The sequence below is a fragment of the Microtus oregoni genome, unplaced genomic scaffold (assembly GCF_018167655.1).
Source record: "Microtus oregoni isolate MIOR12 unplaced genomic scaffold, Mior012 000035F_ref0000213, whole genome shotgun sequence".
Lineage (NCBI taxonomy): Eukaryota > Metazoa > Chordata > Mammalia > Rodentia > Cricetidae > Microtus > Microtus oregoni.
Window position 1 is genome coordinate 27,358,512 of NW_024543094.1, and position 17,681 is coordinate 27,376,192.

The following is a 17,681-nucleotide window of genomic DNA, read 5'->3' on the forward strand; positions in this document are numbered from 1 at the left end:
CTTTTAGAGGCAGCTGACTAGTCTTTCCTTTTTAAGGAATTAGGAGTCTTACTGAAAAGATCTGCACACTCCTTTCTCCTAAGTCTAAACACTCACAGGTCACCTAGCCTCAGGCACAAGCTTTAGAGGAGTGATTCTCAGCTTGATTAGTTAAGACTTTTGCCTCAAGGAAAACCAGTTACCAAAGAGTTACTTGTGCCTCAAGGGGAAATACTAGAAATGTTTGTATAACTGTCAGGTCCATTTTTTCCCCCACTAACAGTAAAGTCAATGCAGAGGGAGCTATTCCTAAAGAGATTGTATTAGATGAGTCTATGTGAACAAAGAAACAATGGATAGGTAAGGAGTTATTTGCTGTAAAAAGACAGAATTGATTTTAGTAATTAAAAGAAGTTATTACAACGTTTACTGACTTATAAGAGAACAATCAGCCAAAAGACAAAGTTTGAAGGTAAAGATACTGGAAGAATAAAGCAAGCTATCTTCACAACACATTCTTGATACATGAAACAAAACTAGTGGTTCATTAAAGAAAATCTACTAAGGTAAGTGCAGAATGACAAAGATAGATAGACTACAACCTGATCAACTGTGGCTAAGAACCAGGAAGGGCAACTAACATTTTAGGATGTTGAAGAAAAGTTCAGAATGCCACATAATGTAATTCTGGGGTTTGTGTATAAGATGTGTTAGCCACATAAACAAATCAGGTATTTATGCCTGCTTTAGCTTAAATCTCAAAAATGAGGGTATTTTCTTTAAGACAACACTGTCAAATTTCCAATGCTGTCCACTACTATCTCATGAAGTCAACTTATTGGGCTATAATCAGCATTATTATTGTTTATTTTTAAAGATTAACAAGCCCAGAATAAAACAAAAAAAAACAGTTTATTTTACCTGCAATAATTTTTTTATGAGACACTTTTGTTGTTTGTGTTCAAAGGGATAATTTAAAATGTGTTTCTTACTCTGGCTCTGATTCTAAGATCTCCGAATACTTCACACTGGATCCACATTCCACACATTCTACAGCAGAGGGAATGCCTATGATCTCCTGAGTCACTGGCAATATAAACCACTAGAGTTTATCACTGGTCTTCTGAGGGGGCAGAGACAGGTCTGTGTGAGGGACTGTCTCTACCCTAAGGTTAACAGATACAGCATCACTGGAGCAAACTTAGGGAAGAAGGCAAAACCAATGAGAAAAGAGGAACGTTTGTTTGTTTATTGTTTTAATCATATTTTCCACAGTTCATGTAAGTCTATCAACTTACAACCGGGACTATATGGGGTGAAGAAACACTTGGAAAGTACATTTACATGATTACTAAGTGATAATCTCAAATGCTTAACAAGTGGTCATGAGGGTAGCGGGTCTACCAAAAACAGAGAGGAGCTACTTATGATAGAGCGAAAAGAATGGGCATTTGGTTGAAATCAAGTACTTCTGATTGTTTCCCAGGGCATAAACACCCGCATTAAAAGTCTGTTCTAATGAAGCAAAACTTGCTAACTTTACATCTCGTGATCCATAGTTTGTAAGTAGTGAATCAGCCTAGGAAATAGATTAAAAAGAAATGAGCTTTGCTCTACACAAGACTGTAAAACAATGCATTTCTTGGAAGAAGCAAAGCAAACAAATAAACAAAACCCACCAAAACGAAAAACCTAACCTAAGCAGGACTTTTCAAAGCTGTAGCATGAAACTTGCCCATCCAAACTCAGAAGCACAAATGAGCACTCACCTCTGCCTTCTTTCATCATCCTTTAAAACTTCATAAATGGCCACCAACTAAAACAGAAGCATTACTTTAAAATAAAAATATTTTCAACTGTAAGAAATCACATAGGAGGATGAACGCTCTAAAACACACATGCAGAAAACCCCATGTGTCCATCTATGCAATAAATAGTAAAAATCCAAAAATAAGTAACAATTTATGTTTTTGAAAGCAATTTTAAAAACGGGTATCAAAATGAACTTTTGTGAAAGGTATAAAAGTAACACTTTACCTTAAAAATATTAAGAGCAAGAGGATAATTTAGATACGAAAATTATGACAACCATGACCCTGTAACAACTAAGAAAAACTCTAAATGACACAAAATGTTCATGAAAAAAGTATTCCATTAAAAAACAAATAAAAATCTAAATGTTATATATTTAAGTTTCATGTTCAAATGAAAATATGCTACATCTACGTTAAATTTCTAGCATAAGTATATTACTACAACTGTCACTATAATAAAATTACATTGCACTTACTTGTCTAAACTGAGTTTCTGCATTTTCATCTTTATTCTTGTCTGGATGTAAGGTTAGTGAAAGCTTACGATATGCTTTTCTGATGTCTGCAGATGAAGCATCCTGGGTTGGTAGGGGGAGGGGAAAATACAAAGCAAACTTTGTCAGAAAGAGAAATTCCCAGAACCTTGTTAAGATCTGAGAAGACAGCCAACCAAGTGCAGGACCCCAGGCAATGTAATTTGAGCAATCAGTCTAACAACCATGCTATGCAGCTAGCCTGACCCACATGATTGAACAATTATTCAATCTAAATTGGCTCTCCTCTTAACTTTCATTACCATACAGTCATTTAAAGAAGATGGTATTTGACAAAACTTTTCAAACACTTGCCTCCCTACAATTAACCAATAAATCTCTTTTAGTAATCAAGATACAAAAAAGAGACAAATTAAAAATTAATATCTGTGTGCTATAAAGAACCTTATTATTTACTTGAGAATTTTAAAATCAGTTTAAGAAGCCCAAGCTTATATATACATAAATTTTTAATTATTATTCATACTGAAATTAACATTCAGCAACAACTTATGAAAACCCGATTTCATGTCAAAAAATGTTGATTTGAAGGGAGTTAAAGTTGCGTTATCCATAAGTTGTAATTAAACAGTTATATGCTTTAAAGAGTATGCCCACAATTCTACAATCTCCCCAGACTGGTTTGTAGAAAAAAAAATTGCCCATTATTCATGTATGACTAATATAGTTTAAAATATATTCAAGGTCACAGCAGTTAGTAATCTTGTTTGTGCAGATAAAATAAGAAAACATCATTTACGTGGCTAAAATAAACATAGAGTTCAAAACTTCATTTCTATTATATGTAAAACCAGATTCTTGAGACAAGTGATAGTAAAGCAACTTATTAAACTTTGTCTGATAGCTATTTGTCTAATTAATTACTAAAACGCTCAAATAACTGAAACTCAAACCAACACAAAAATCTATATACCAGGGGCCAAGAAATAAATTTGGAGGAAAAAAAGAAAAAAAAAGCTACAATTAGTCTGTCAAAGCTTTCCTTTATAAGCCATTATTTTCACTGTCAATGTGTGTTTCTATGTGTGTGCGCGCGCACGCACGCGTTTTCATGTGGAGAGGGAACTTATTGCTTCAGGCTAGTAAGCTACCCTAGCTGTGAATACTTCTGAGTTATAGAGGGCCAAGGAGCTGTAAAACCAACAAAGTAAACCTTGCAGATAATATGTTTGTATTATTTCATTTTAAGTTTGCTGAAGGAAAGGATGTGCTTCCCACATTAGATGACAGGTAATACATGAAAGAAAGGAGCTGTTTAATGGAAATGTGTGATAAGTCCTTTTGTCATGCAAAGAGGCCATGTGTCAAATGAATAAACAGCCTCTAATTAGAAATTTAAATACAATTTTATTAAATTAACTGTATGAGAGAAAATTCAGAAGATTTTTAAAATAAAGTATGAGTTTATATATTTTTCATTATAAAATAATACATAACATATAATATCTATGACTTAAAAATAAAAATGACTACTGGTCAACAAAGGCATTTCCTTGCTTTGGCATTGTCTGCAAGAATTTTCTGTCACAGTATGCATCCCAAATATAAAACCAGTCAGATAGTTGTTTCTACACCTCCATCACCTGTGTTCCCATCGCTAGCTTTGTCTTCCAGCTGTGCTGGCCTCCCCCTAATTACACTTCAAGGTGCAGTTCAGCCTCCTCCTCATTTTCTTTTTTACTGGGCTACAAAGGCAGCCCACCCTTTACTAAGAACCTGGCCTCTCAGGCTCCACACAAACACAGAAGACTTCCCTCTTGAGAACTGGTATCTCACCAATAAGGTCCATGGTAAGTGGGAGTGGGCTTTTCCTATCTAGAGACATCCTCTGGACAAGCTTCCCAGAGGGTAGATTATGCATTTATTTAATGTGAGCCTTTTATCAGTCTTAATTTTAGCCACATACAAACTCACAAACCTACCGTGTAAGCATAGTTGTTTTCAGCCCATTTTACAAGTAAGTAAGGTAGGGAAAAGCTAAGTAACATGTTCAAATTTATTCTCTCTACAAAAAGATTAAGACAGAATTCAATGCAAAAAAAAAAAAAAAACCTTAAAGATCTAAGCTATGATGGCTGTTTTACTTAAGATTTAAATTGTAAATTTATAATTTTTAAGTTTAAATTTGTAAAGGGAGGAAGTTTTGGGGAGGCAGTGAAAGTAATCATTACTATTTTATGAATTTGATAAACACTGGGAGCATATCATCCACCAAACCATAAGATGAGTATGTCCCATAAAGTTCTGTTCTTCCTCCTACGGTTGCTGGTGTTTGAAATGAAGTCTCACTATGTTGTCCAGTCTGTCTTCAACCTCCTGGGCTCAAGTAATCACCTGCCTTGGTCTCCTGAGCTGGGAATAGAGGTACACATCAACCAGCACCAAACTACTCTATGAGGTTTTAAAGATACACCCTCTGATGTGTGCTGGCTTCTCCAAAGCACTTTATATCACATTTCTATTAAAGACTCGAATTTTGAACATTCATCTATTAAATTCAGCAAAACAGACCATTTAAAATTTCTTTGGCTTATATAGAAAAAAGCTTGACAGGGCAATAGGTAAGCTGACCATTGCTGATATCAAAAGATGTACTACATCAATTTGCCATGATTCTATTCCTTCTAAATGTGATGCAGCTCGCTAGCAGGCAAAATACAAATTATCTTAACACTTGGATAACCTCCGTGATGAAGAGACATATTGTCACTCTTAACGTCTTTTAGTGTAATATATGCTAGTCAGAATGGAACTCCATGATGAGAGTGAAAAGGCGGAGAGAGAACTCCAAGGGCTGCCCCACCACAGAAACAGTGACTAATCTGGCAAAACTGTCAGAATCAACTTTATCTGAACCCTGGAAACTAGTCAAAGCTCATGGCAATCAGGCAAGCACTTAAGATCACATGAAGCTGAGTCTCAGTAAGGGTTCTGAAGACACCAACCTCCATAAATGATGCGAGTTCCCAGTGCAGGAAAAGCACAGCTTATCTTTTTCTCAAAGAATTATGGGTGTTTTGATCTGTCTGTCTACTCTGATATTTAAAGACTTTTTCCTTTTTTTGAATCAAGTTTAGAATTATGAAAGTATACAGACAGGAGTTATCAAGAACATTTAAAGTTGACCAATGAAGCGTTCTGTGATTAAAGGCCCTTACAACCAAATCTGATAAACCTGAGTTTGATTCCTGGAACCCACACGGTAAAAGGAAAGAACAAACTACCTTAAAATTTTCCCTGACAATTAATACTTAAGTTTCTGAGTGATTATTTGGGAGCAGCTGCCAACACAGAAAAACTCTGCTTAGAAATCAGTCAAAGGGTAACAGTTGGGAAGAAAGTCTTCTGGGAAGTGTCTTTGAAATGTTTCCTAAATTCCTTGGAAACTAGAAGACCATGTGTGTGGTGCTTTTTTGTGCTCTAACAAATAAAGCTTGCTGAAGATCAGAGGGTGGAGTTAGGCCACTAGTTAACCATAAAGGTCTGGAGGTCTGTATAGACAGACAGGAAGTAAAATAGCTGGGCAGAAAGAAGAATATAAGGAGGGAGGAGATAGGAGCTCACCCCATTTTTGGCTGAGGAGTTAGCAAGATCAGAGCTAGCTGTGGCTTGCTCCTTTATCTGATCTTTCAGCATCTGTCATGCTATCTGGCTCTGGGTTTTTAATAAGACCAGTTAGAACTGGTTCGAAGCATGTGCATGCCCAAGGACGAGCATGTGCTCAGAAAGATTAGAGAAGGTGTTGAAGTTCTCACCACTGGTACATCTTCAAGCTTCGTGTAAGGAGCAAGCACAGAGTTGTTGAAAGAGTTGCCAGTACCAAGCTGAGCACTGAAAGCATGCTCCAAGAGTTCAAGTGGCTGTGGTGGTTTGAATAAGAATGGCCTCCATAGGCTCATATATCTGTATGCTTAGTCCCCATTTGATGAACTGTTTGGAAAGATTAGGAGGTGTAGTCTTGTTGGAGTGAATGTGTCATTATTAGAAGAGGTGTGTTGTTGGGGGTGGGCTTTGGGATTTCAAAAGTCCAGCGTATGTCTGTCTGTCTTCCCACTACCAACCCCCTCTCTCTGCCTGCTGTCTGTGGATAAGAATGGAAATCTCTCAGCTACTGCTCCACAAGCTTCCTGCCATGATGATAATGGACTAGCCCTCTGAAACTGTAAGCAAGCTCCCAATTAAATGCTTCCATTTATAGGAGTTGCCTTGGTCAGGGTTTCTTTATAGCAATACAACAGTGACTAAGATATTGGCCAAGACTGGGACAGTCTCATCTGTCTGCAGCTCACTTCTGTCTCTTTCTCCTCCTCCCCTCTTCCATGTGCCTTAGGGATCTCTGCACAACCATTGGATGACTATAAATTTAAGCAGACTCCAATGGCCAAACAGCCAATTATGGACATTTTATACACTTAGTTTAGAATAGTCAGTAGACAAATAGCACAAATTCTGAGGATGTAGGAAATATAATTGTCATATTATATACTTAAAATGTCTAGTTATGCATACATTTAAAAAACCAATAAAACATACAAAGAAAAAGGTAAACTGGTTAATACACAGAGAAAAAAATTAATAGCAGTTGTCTGACAAGTGTAAATATTAGATCCACTAGACAAAGGCTTTTAACTCTTAATGTGGTCAAGAACTTGTACATGAAATACGGGAATATTCTCTTTCCAAATTAGACTATCAGCAAAAAGAAAGAAAAACTTTAAAAGGTTCAAAACAGAACTACTTCCAGACTTAAAAACACAATAAGTAAAAAGGAAATGTCAGTAGGTTAAGCTCAATATCAGATCTTCATGGATAGAAGGACTCAATGAATGTGAGGATAAGTCAGAAGGATGAAAAAAAAAAACAGATCCTAGAGACCTTTAGGACACTATAGAGAGTTCCAACATGCGTGTAATGAGTTCAGAAAGGAGAAAGGAAGGAAAAGTATGCACTTAGAAAATATTTGAAGAAAAAAAGGAATTGAAAACTTGAAAAATTTGGAAGATGTGAGTCTACACATCTAAGATTCAAGAAACTTTAAGTGGTGTTAAAAAATTCAACACAGAGCCGGGCGGTGGTGGCGCACGCCTTTAATCCCAGCACTCGGGAGGCAGAGGCACGCGGATCTCTGTGAGTTCAAGACCAGCCTGGTCTACAAGAGCTAGTTCCAGGACAGACTCCAAAACCACAGAGAAACCCTGTCTCGAAAAAAAAAAAACAAACAAAAAAAAATTCAACACAGAAATATTATCAGTAAAATATAGAAAAATCAAGAACAGGTGTGGTGGTGCACATATTTACTTCCAGCACTTGGGAAGAAGAGGCAGGAGGATCTGAGTTAAAGGCCATTACAAAAGGAAGCACTAACAGAAGAACTGGGAAACAAACAAGTTAAAAGGTATACCCACACATCACACAAGAAGAAGAAGGGAAGGAAGAAAGGAAGGGAGGGAGGGAGGAAGAGAGAGACGAAGGGAGGAATAGACAAGATACATTAAAACAAATTTTAAAAAATAATGAGTAATAGAAGACTAACCTCAGAAACAGATCATAAAATTGTATTCTAGAATAAAACAGAAAAACTTCAAAGAAACATTTTTCCATTATGTTTAGAATGCTTAAGACTGAAACAAGAAAATCCAAAAAATACCAGGGTTTTATCACTTGTGGGACTTTGTACTGATGATTTAAGATTTTCATCCACTAAAAATTGATGACAGGCTGAGCACGGTGGAGCACACCTTTATTTTCACCACTTGGGAGGTAAAAGCAGGTGGATCTCATCTACAGAGGGCGTTCTAGGGCAGCCTGAGCTTCAAAGAGAAAAGTCGTCTCAAAAAATGTTGGTTATGATTACTTTTCTCATTTAGTCTCTTTAGTATCTCTCTCTCTCTCTCTCTCTCTCTCTCTCTCTCTCTCTCTCTCTCTGTAGAGGGTTGCTTATTTGTTTATTTAATTTGTTTTGGATCCTTGGCCAAAACCGAATTTGATAAATAGCTGAAAATGATGCATTCATGCTGCTGGGATTACAGGCACATGACATACAACTGGGGTGATATCTTGTTTGTGCAAATGAAGCATGCCTTAAGATCAGAGGGCGGGCTAGCCACTAGCTAACTATAGAGGTCTGGAGGTCTGTATAGACAGACTAGAAGTGATATGGCTGGACAGAGAGAGGAAGTGATAAGTCAGGAGGAGACAGGAAATCACTCTCTCTTGGACTGGGAAGTTGAGTAGGTAAGGTGATTGTGGTTGTTGCCCCTTCATCTCTCTGATTCTCAGAATTTTCCCCTATGTCTGACTCTGGGCTTTTTATTAAGATCTATTAGAACTCATGCTATACATTGGCACCCAACTTAAAGGCAGAAATCCATGAGAAAACCACTTGCCAGTGGTTATAAAGCCACAGGCTAAAGCTGCACATGGGGCTCCCGCCGTGCCCAGCTCGGCTTTCTTTCCTCCTCCCCTCCCCACCCCAGGTCTCTGAGTGAGTTTGGGATTTTCCTACTATGCCTCTCAAAATGAGTTTCCAGCTGCCACCCAACTCCAGAAGCATCTGGGCTCCAAACACCACCGGACTTGCCCGCCCTAGACTGGCTGGCTCTGCTTTCAGGCAGCCCTGCCACACATGCTCCCTCCCCATCAATCCCCTGTGCATTTTTTCAGACAGTTGGCTCTCTCTCCACCATGGTGGTATAGGCTTTCCTATACCCCCTCTCCTTGAGCTACCACTTGCAGCTCATGGCTACATCTAGCAGTCACAACTGTCCTTAGCCAAGCTGTTCTCTGCTCAGACATGCTATGCCTCACAGTTCACTGGCATTGTCAGCAGGTTTGGCAAGACAACTGGAATAATCTAAAAGGTGGAATTAGTTAAGACAGGTTTTTTTTTCCCTCACATTAAAAAAGGGGAAACACTATTACTATGGAGGGATTTATGTCTCTGTATGATAATATGTGGACAGCTTGAAAATGGAACAATTAAATGAAAGGAAAACTAATTTAGATGGGACTTCTGTAATGTCAATTATAAACATTATCAGTTTTATCATTTTTCTTTTTCACTAAAAAAGTTGGTTAATATGAGTGCTAAGATACAAGTTTTAGAAAAACTTAATAAATTAGATCATAGAGATATTTAGATTCAGACAGAAAAAAATAATGTAGAACCAATTTCAGCATTGTACTGTAAGGTTAGAGAGGAAATGCTTAAGGTTTTCAGACAACCAATTTGAATTTATCCAGTCGCCTTACAAGAACTGTCAAACGACAGATATTCCCAAGGCTGTGTTAGATTTAAGGACATTCAAAGAAGTAATAGTCTCATAAGGCATGCATTCACCTTTTGTGAAGTAGATGTTAAACTTGTGGTCAATGTGTAACAGAATTATCTTGAGAGACTGGAGGGACTTGGTTAAAATGGTTAAGTCTCAATTACAATGAACAACCTGGTGGAAAGAAGAGGCTAAGACCATTGAACAACAAAGTAGAGCTAGAGGTATGGAAATCTCCAAGACCAACTACTTGGAGAGAGAGATTACGCTGATGTACAAAGGCAATCTCTATATGATGACCATGTCCTATATTTGTGCCACATAGCAGTTTTGAATGCTTGGGACAGAATTGGAGAAGTAGGAAATTAAAACTGAGTCATTTACTAAAGCTATACAGGGCGCAAAGGAAGCCTTCACGGATTTCTTACCAAGACTGAACTCAGCAGTAAATAGAATGATACCAGATTCAGATGCTAGATAAATAATAATTGAATCTCTGGCTTTTGAAAATGCTAGCACAGAATGCTAAAGGGTAATTCAGCCATTAAAGGCAAGATCAACATCCTTGGAAGAATGGATCCAAGATACAACCAATATTGAATCTCATGACCATGATATGGCACATGGATAGGAGAGGTGATTTCCAGAGACCTGAAGAAAAATCGAAATGTCAAGTGTTTCAATTGTGGCAAACACGGTCACCTAAAAAGGTATTGTAAACAGGTTCCTAGAAACAGTATTTTTTCTAAGCATAATTCAAATAGAACATCTCACCCTTCTGGATTATTCAGAAGGTGTGGCAAAGGTAGATATTGGACCAATGAATATAGATCATAAGAGACAGTCAAGGTAACCCCTTGCAGTCGGGAAACTCCTTCTTGAGGAGCCTCCCACAGGTCCCCATGCCAAATTTGGTTCAGTCATTAACTGTGGAAGAAATGCCTTCCAAGAACAATTAAAGGACCTAATGCCTATAATAAGAAACCACACTGCTCTGGATGATAGAAAGGCTATAGAGGAGATGAAGGCGTAAGTCATAAACAATGCCACACCAGTTTGGAATTATGATTAATAGGGTGGTATTTATTTAAAGGGGAAAAAACTTACAGATCACCGTCAGCCCTCTGCGCAACCAGGAAGGGAGTCTAGTTGCCGGCGGAGCAGGAAGTGAAGAGAGAGAGGAGAGGGAAGTGGCCGCTTTTTTAAAGGGAGAGAGACCACACCCCAATGGGCTGGTATCTCAGCGGTGATAGGCTGGAGGAGTGGGAGGACCTCCCGTAACAAGGAGAGAATGAAAAGTTCAGGAGAAACCATAAAGTGAGTATTTTGCAAACTTCTATTGATTAACAAAGACCAAAATTAAAAATATGGATAAATGATGTCATTAAAGGCTTTGTAGAAACAGGTACAGATGTCACAATAATTGCACCAATCAATACTTTACCATCCATTACATGGATGACAACTTACTAGTTGATTCAAATACAGATACTTCAGAAAAAAATGTTTGAATATGTAAAGAAAATTTTGCCGTGTTGAGGATTATAAATTGCTCCTGAAAAAATACAAAGATGAGATTCTGTTAATTATTTAGGCTATAAAATAAGTTTACAAAAAGTTAGACCCCAAATTATCACCTGAAGTTAAGAAAGAATTGGTTTTGATGAAAGAGAAATTACAGATTGCATATGTGGATCATATGCATTTGAAGCTTAATTGCACTCTGGTCCTATTATCCTCCAAACATTATCCTATAAGAATTTTAATGTAGAAGGAATATATTATCTTAGAATGGATCTTTTTACCACATAAACTTAGTAAAATTAAAGACTTAAGCAGAGAAGGTCTGAATTAGTTCTAAAGGAAAATTGAGACTTCATCAATTACCAGGAACAGATCCAGCAGAAATTATAGTACCTTTTAATAATGATGAAATTGACAAATTATGGGCAGAAATTGAACCCTGGCAGAGAACTTGTAGTATTTTTTTGGGAGAGGTTAACAACAATTGTCCCCAAAGCCAGAGAATTCAACTTATAAAGAGAACTAACTTGATCCATCCTTACATTGTATGGAAAAGCACCAATAACTGGAGCCTCTTCATTCTATACTGATGCAATAAATCAGGAAAGGCAGGTTACAAATCAGAAAATTTAAGTAAAGTGGATGAAAGCCCATATGATTCTGTCCAAAAGTCAGAATTATATGCTAGTCTCATGGTACTAAGGTATTTTATGGAACCTCTTAACATAGTTACCAATTCGCAATATGAAGAGTTGTTTTGCATATCAAAACCACTGAATATAAATATACCAGATGATACAGAATTGACTTCATTATTTATTCAGGTATAAGAAATAACCAGGAATAGGAATCATCCCAATAGATAACACACATCCGATCCCATATGTGTCTGCCAGGACCTCTAGCACAAGATAATGCAGAAATTGATCAAATGCCATATTCTGTAGATCTCTTAAGTATTTAAAGACGACCTGTTTATCTAAAATACGTCTGTTTGACTTTGAAAACATACCTAATATTATTACAAGTTGATGTAAAAGGTTTTAATGGCACAGGTTCTTTTCTTTATTTTTTCTTTTCTTTTTCTTTCTTTCTTTTTTTAATGACAATGAGACATGTCTGCTCCTGGCAGCACCAATCTACTTTAGAGATGATGGGTATCAAAGAAACTCCACATCGTATTTACTTTCTTTATGACAAAGGTTAGCCTCTGGGTAAGAAAGTGCTCTTGCCTTAACTGCTGACAGAATGCTGTACAAATTGGACAAAAAAAAAAAAAAAGGACTGCCAAACTTTGTCAAGACAAATAGTACAGCCCTTCAGAATATCCTGCTTCACAAAACAGTTTGTCAGATGTGCTAGGCCTGTAGGTTGAAGATGGATGCCCCAACATTGCAGAGGAACCTTCCAGCTGCTTCTGCCATTTTCACATTTTTTAGAAGTCGCTTGCACTTCCTGCTTACTCAGATAATATTATTTCCTTCTTGGATCTCTGATAGAGTTGAAGACTTTATGTGTGTGGTTTTGTTTTTTTGTTTTTGTTTTTGTTTTTTTTTTTTGTTTTTTCGAGACAGGGTTTCTCTGTAGCTTTGGAGCCTGTCCTGGAACTAGCTCTTGTAGACCAGGATATACATTTTTGAAAGAAAGAAAGAAAGAAAGAAAGAAAGAAAGAAAGAAAGAAAGAAAGAGGGGCTGGAGAGATGGCTCAGCAATTAAAAGCACTTGCTACTCTTGCAGGGGACCTGAGTTTGATCCTAGCACCCAAGTCTTTCAATGATTCATTGCTTTCTTTTAGCCTCCAAGGCACTGCACAGATAATCCACAAACATATGGTCTTCACACAGAGAAACACAAGGTCCTTATAATGAGAGGCAAAGAAAAAGTGAAAAACTGGAAGGGAGGGAGGGCAAGAGCTTAACTTACTTTATACAACTAGAAAAAAGAGCAAAGTAAATCCAAAGCAAGCACAGCAAAAGATATAAAAGTGTACACAGCAACAAACTAAAGAATATAAAAAACAAGCCAGGCAGTGATGGAGTATACCTTTAATTCTAGCACCCAGGAGGCAGAGTAGGTATAGCCTTGTGGGAGGAAGTGTGTCAATGTCTCTTCCTGCTGCCTGTGGATTCAGGTGTAGACTTGTCAGTCCCTCTCCAGCACCATGTCTGCCTGCATGCTACCATGCTTTCTCCCATGATATGGCAGATAAAAATTGATGCTCACTTCACCTCCCTTCTATTCCAGCATTATTCAAAGGAACCTCCTACAATGTGGGAAATACTTTTATCTACATTGTCTAATATTCTTACGGTTTGGATATGAGATGTCCCCTCAAAAGGCTCATATGTTGAAGGCTTGGTCCTTAGCTGGTAAATTGTGAAGGTGACTTCATCAATATGTTAACCCATTGATGAGTTCACAGCTGAATGGTTATTAGAAGCTGGAACATTATTTGAGGAAGTATGTCAGTTGGGTACATTTTCTGGTCTCTTTCTCTATCTCTGCTTCCTACCCTACATGGGTTTTGCACTCTCACATGCTCCCTGTCATGATATTCTCCCTCATTACATCCTACCAGCACGGGAGCTCGATCCATTTAAAAGGAGAGGATGGTATTTTTTTTTTAGCTCAAATTCAGAGGTTCCTTCTCAATTGTTCCTCAAAAATACTTTGTCACAACACAAAGCTGATTAGTCTAAAAGGCCACTGAGTACTTGAGGTAACGGGCAGCACTTACAGAATGAGACTTCAAATTCTATTTGACTTGAGTTTAAATACTTACACATCGTTAGTGGCTACTACTATAATTAGTATATTTCTAGAGTGCCTTCTCTTGTTATAGAAGAAAAACTACATGTGGGGTAGGTTTGGCCAATCACATGCACTTTGGTATAGAATGAACACACGTGGCAAAAAAACCCAGCTATTTATTTACTTATTTATTTAGTACATGGGACTTAATGTAGCTATATCATTAGCTGCATTCCTAGCCCAAAGACCACTTCAGATAGCAACGAAGTTGCTGGCTTTCCTGTAACAATGTTAGCAAATGTCCTACTACTCAACCTGGGTGTTGGCCATACCCTTGAATGGGGGTAAGTTTGGTTCTAGAACTGGCAAATGCCACAGTGCTAGCCACACGATTTTCTTCTTACAGAATGCATAGCTTAACACAAGTGAGAGACACTGAGTAAGTCTAGGGTAATCACAGAGGAGACAAACTTGCACTATTGCAGGAATAGAAATGAACCTGTGTTGGAAGTCTCTAGAAAGAAAAACTACATGCAATTTAGAGTTTGAAAATTCAGTGTGAACTTTACATACATTTTTTTTTTTTTGTCAAATGCACTCAGTGATATAGGAACAAAATAAAACAAAAAAAATCTGGTAACTTGTTGGTTTCAAACATGCACACATGTTGATACTGGTAACAACATAAAAAGAAAGAAAAATAAAGATATGCTGGTATCATTTAGAGGTGGGAAATACTAAAAGAATGTTAGAAGGGTAAAGAAGGCCAAGAATTTGCCAAAAAGGAGGTGTTCTGGAAATAGTCAAGTGGAAATGTGACTTTAACATCTGGATACAAAAACCTTGAACTCAGAGGAGTAGTCTGTAGTATACATAAATTTAGAAGCCATTAATATGTTAAGAAAAGTCAAATGTCAGGTATGATCAATATAGCTTAAGCAAAGTATAGAGCATAGCCTGGTATGATGGTACATGCCTTTAATTCCAGCACTCAGAAGGTGGAGGTAGGTGGATCTCTGAGTTAAAGACCAGACTGGGCTGGGCAGGTTAAGTGAACATTGAAACCTATCACCCACTGTCATGACTGTGGCAGGAGCTATCTAATAGAGGAGTGGGTACAAAAGTCAACAGGTTGGGGTAAGGAATGAAATGGAAAATAAAGAGGGTTTTTCAAGAAAACTGGCTACTTCATGAAATGTGTGGCTAAAAGAGGCTTTCTTTCCTTTCTAAACAAGCATAACATTATAATAGCAATGGTGAGGATCCAGTTGAGAGAATAATTGAATCACGGGGGATGGATAAGGTAACAACACACTACTATGGCAGGGAGTGCAGAGAAAAGAAGAGAAACCAGAAAAGAAAAGAAAAGAAAAGAAAAGAAAAGAAAAAAAGAAAAGAAAAGCTGGCCTTCAAAGGGGATATTTTGGTAGGAAGACATCTAAATCCTTATGAAGCTGTAAGTTTATGCAGCTTAGTTAGTGGAAGCTGGAAATAGGCTGAGAACACGTTATAAGTCTCAGGACATACAAATGTCATGACCAATAGAGGCCGAAATGGAAATCTTTTAGGAGAACGGTAGCAGAGGTTGGAGTTGGTAGAGGAGTTCTGTCTTATTTATCCATGTGGAGTATGTGGACATGAGGAGAGGTCCCTGGAAAGGTCAGAAGAGGGTGCTGAATTCCTTGGAGATGGACTTACAAGATGTAGTGAGCCACCCAATGTGGGTGCTAGGAATTGAACCTAGGGAACTCTGGAAGAGTAAATGCTATTAACTCAGAGTATTAACCATAATCTCTGGTGACTATGGAGTTCTTTTATATCTTTTATCAGAGGGGGTATAACTGCAAAAAAAAAAAAGTCTTAGAACTGGAAAAAAGACATGTCCTAGGAAAAGCGACAAATTGGTAAACTAGTTTTGTTTAGCTGTTTTGTTTTTAAAGAAAAATCTATTATTATCTTGATGAATTCTGTTCCTAGCACCTACATCAGGTGGCTCACACCACCCTTAACTCCAGCTCTGTGTGTATCTGCACTCACATACACAGACACACATATATAAATAAAACCACTAAAAAATTTATAACTAGACAAAATAATAAAAATTACACTGATAATTCCTAAAATGAGGAAATTCAACCCCCATGATTTTCTATGTGGGAATATTCCCTAAGAATATATAACACTTTATAGTCTATATATAATATATAGTTAAATGGCCAATAAATATGAAAAAATAATCAGTGTGGAAAAGCAAGTCAAAGTTGCAATGAGTCATCACTAAATATCTCCCAGAAATGTAGGACTTTATCAAACTTTTCTCTGATTTTCTGTATAAATTAGAAAATAGCAAGTGTGGTAGCTTGAATATAATCACAGGAAGTGGCACTACTGGGAAGTATGGCCTTGTTGAAGGAAGTGTGTCACCGTGGGCACAGGCTTTGAGGTCTCCTCTGCTTAAGCTTCACTCACTGTCACAGTCAATTTCCTGTTGCCTTCTGATTAAGATGTAGCCATGTCTGCCTGCTTACTGCCATGCTCCCCATGATGAAAGGGGACTCAACCCCTGAAACTATAAGTGAACACTACAATTAAATGTTTTTTTTCTTATAAGAGTTGCTGTGGTCACGGTGTCTCTTCACAGCAACAGAAACCCTAACTAAGACACCAAGAATTAACAAGGACACAGAGCAACAGGAACATGGATGTATTGCTGTAAGGAATATAAACTATTCAGCCATTAGAAAACTGTTCGGTGGTATCCACTAAAGCAGAACATAAAAAAGCCTCTGGGCTAGCGATCTGATTCCTAGGCATCAAATACACATACACTCATAAAAAGATGCATGAGTGACAGAAGCATTGTTCATTAACATCTCTAGTTTAGAAACAATTATTTATGAACTGTGGGGTAGATAAATTTGGGTCTATCCAAGCAATGTAATACATAGCTACCAATGAACATGAACACTAGTTCTACACACAATCGACAGATTTTATAAGGTTACTCTTAGGCAACAATTCACACCTACAAAATAGGACATAAAGTAGGAGAGGAGCTTGATGGGAAGTAGGATTTCACCAAAGGAGGGATAGAAGATTAGTGATGGTAATGGGTAAGAATGTCCTTTCTCTCTCTATGTGTGTGTGTCTGCACACAACTAATTATTATTTACATGTATGGACATATCAAAGAGAAAAAATAAAATTTTAAAGGGAAAGATATTTAGTCAAATTTGTAGTAATTTGTAACCCCACTTTTGCAAAGACCGTAGAGGAGGCCAAATAAAGGTCACTGAATTTTAAATTCTGATTAATTTGTTTTAAAGAATGAGTACAAAACCTAGCTGAGTTGGGGCAATTACAATAACAGGTAAAACAGAGAATTATGAGAAAATTAACTGTTTTAATGATAATTTGACAAATAAGAGTTTGGCGAGAAGTCTGACGTGATCTGAGAAACAAGGAGACAATGCAGGTGTTGGTAACTGAAGATGTAAGCAATGCTGGTTCCTGTGGGGGAGAGGAACATGGTAATGAAAAGTCTATTGCACAGAACAAAGGAGGAAAAGTCGGTATTTCAAACTTTATGAAAAGGATTTAATACAATATTCTCCAAATAAGCAACAGACTGCATTCAATATTCTGAAGTAAAAACAATTAGAGTAAGGCACATGCAAAAAAAAGATCAAGTGCGAAGTTCTTCTAAAAGTATTCTTGTAAATCAATGTATATATTTTCCTTTGTATATTGTCATAGGATAAAGTTATATCACATTTTAAGCTAAGCTA

The 17,681-nt window shown here is 37.3% G+C and overlaps 1 protein-coding gene across 2 annotated transcripts in view; it reads right to left on the reverse strand.

Moving 5' to 3' along the window:
- Dnajc1 (DnaJ heat shock protein family (Hsp40) member C1) overlaps positions 1–17,681 on the reverse strand; it is a 166,570-nt gene that overhangs the window by 88,764 nt on the left and 60,125 nt on the right. For both annotated transcript variants that reach the window (XM_041630837.1, XM_041630838.1), the window contains exons 2-3: positions 2,270–2,371; positions 1,749–1,795 (exon numbers count right to left, since the gene is read on the reverse strand). In XM_041630837.1, the coding sequence (XP_041486771.1) occupies positions 1,749–1,795; positions 2,270–2,371 (149 nt within the window). The remainder of the gene's footprint in view (positions 1–1,748; positions 1,796–2,269; positions 2,372–17,681) is intronic.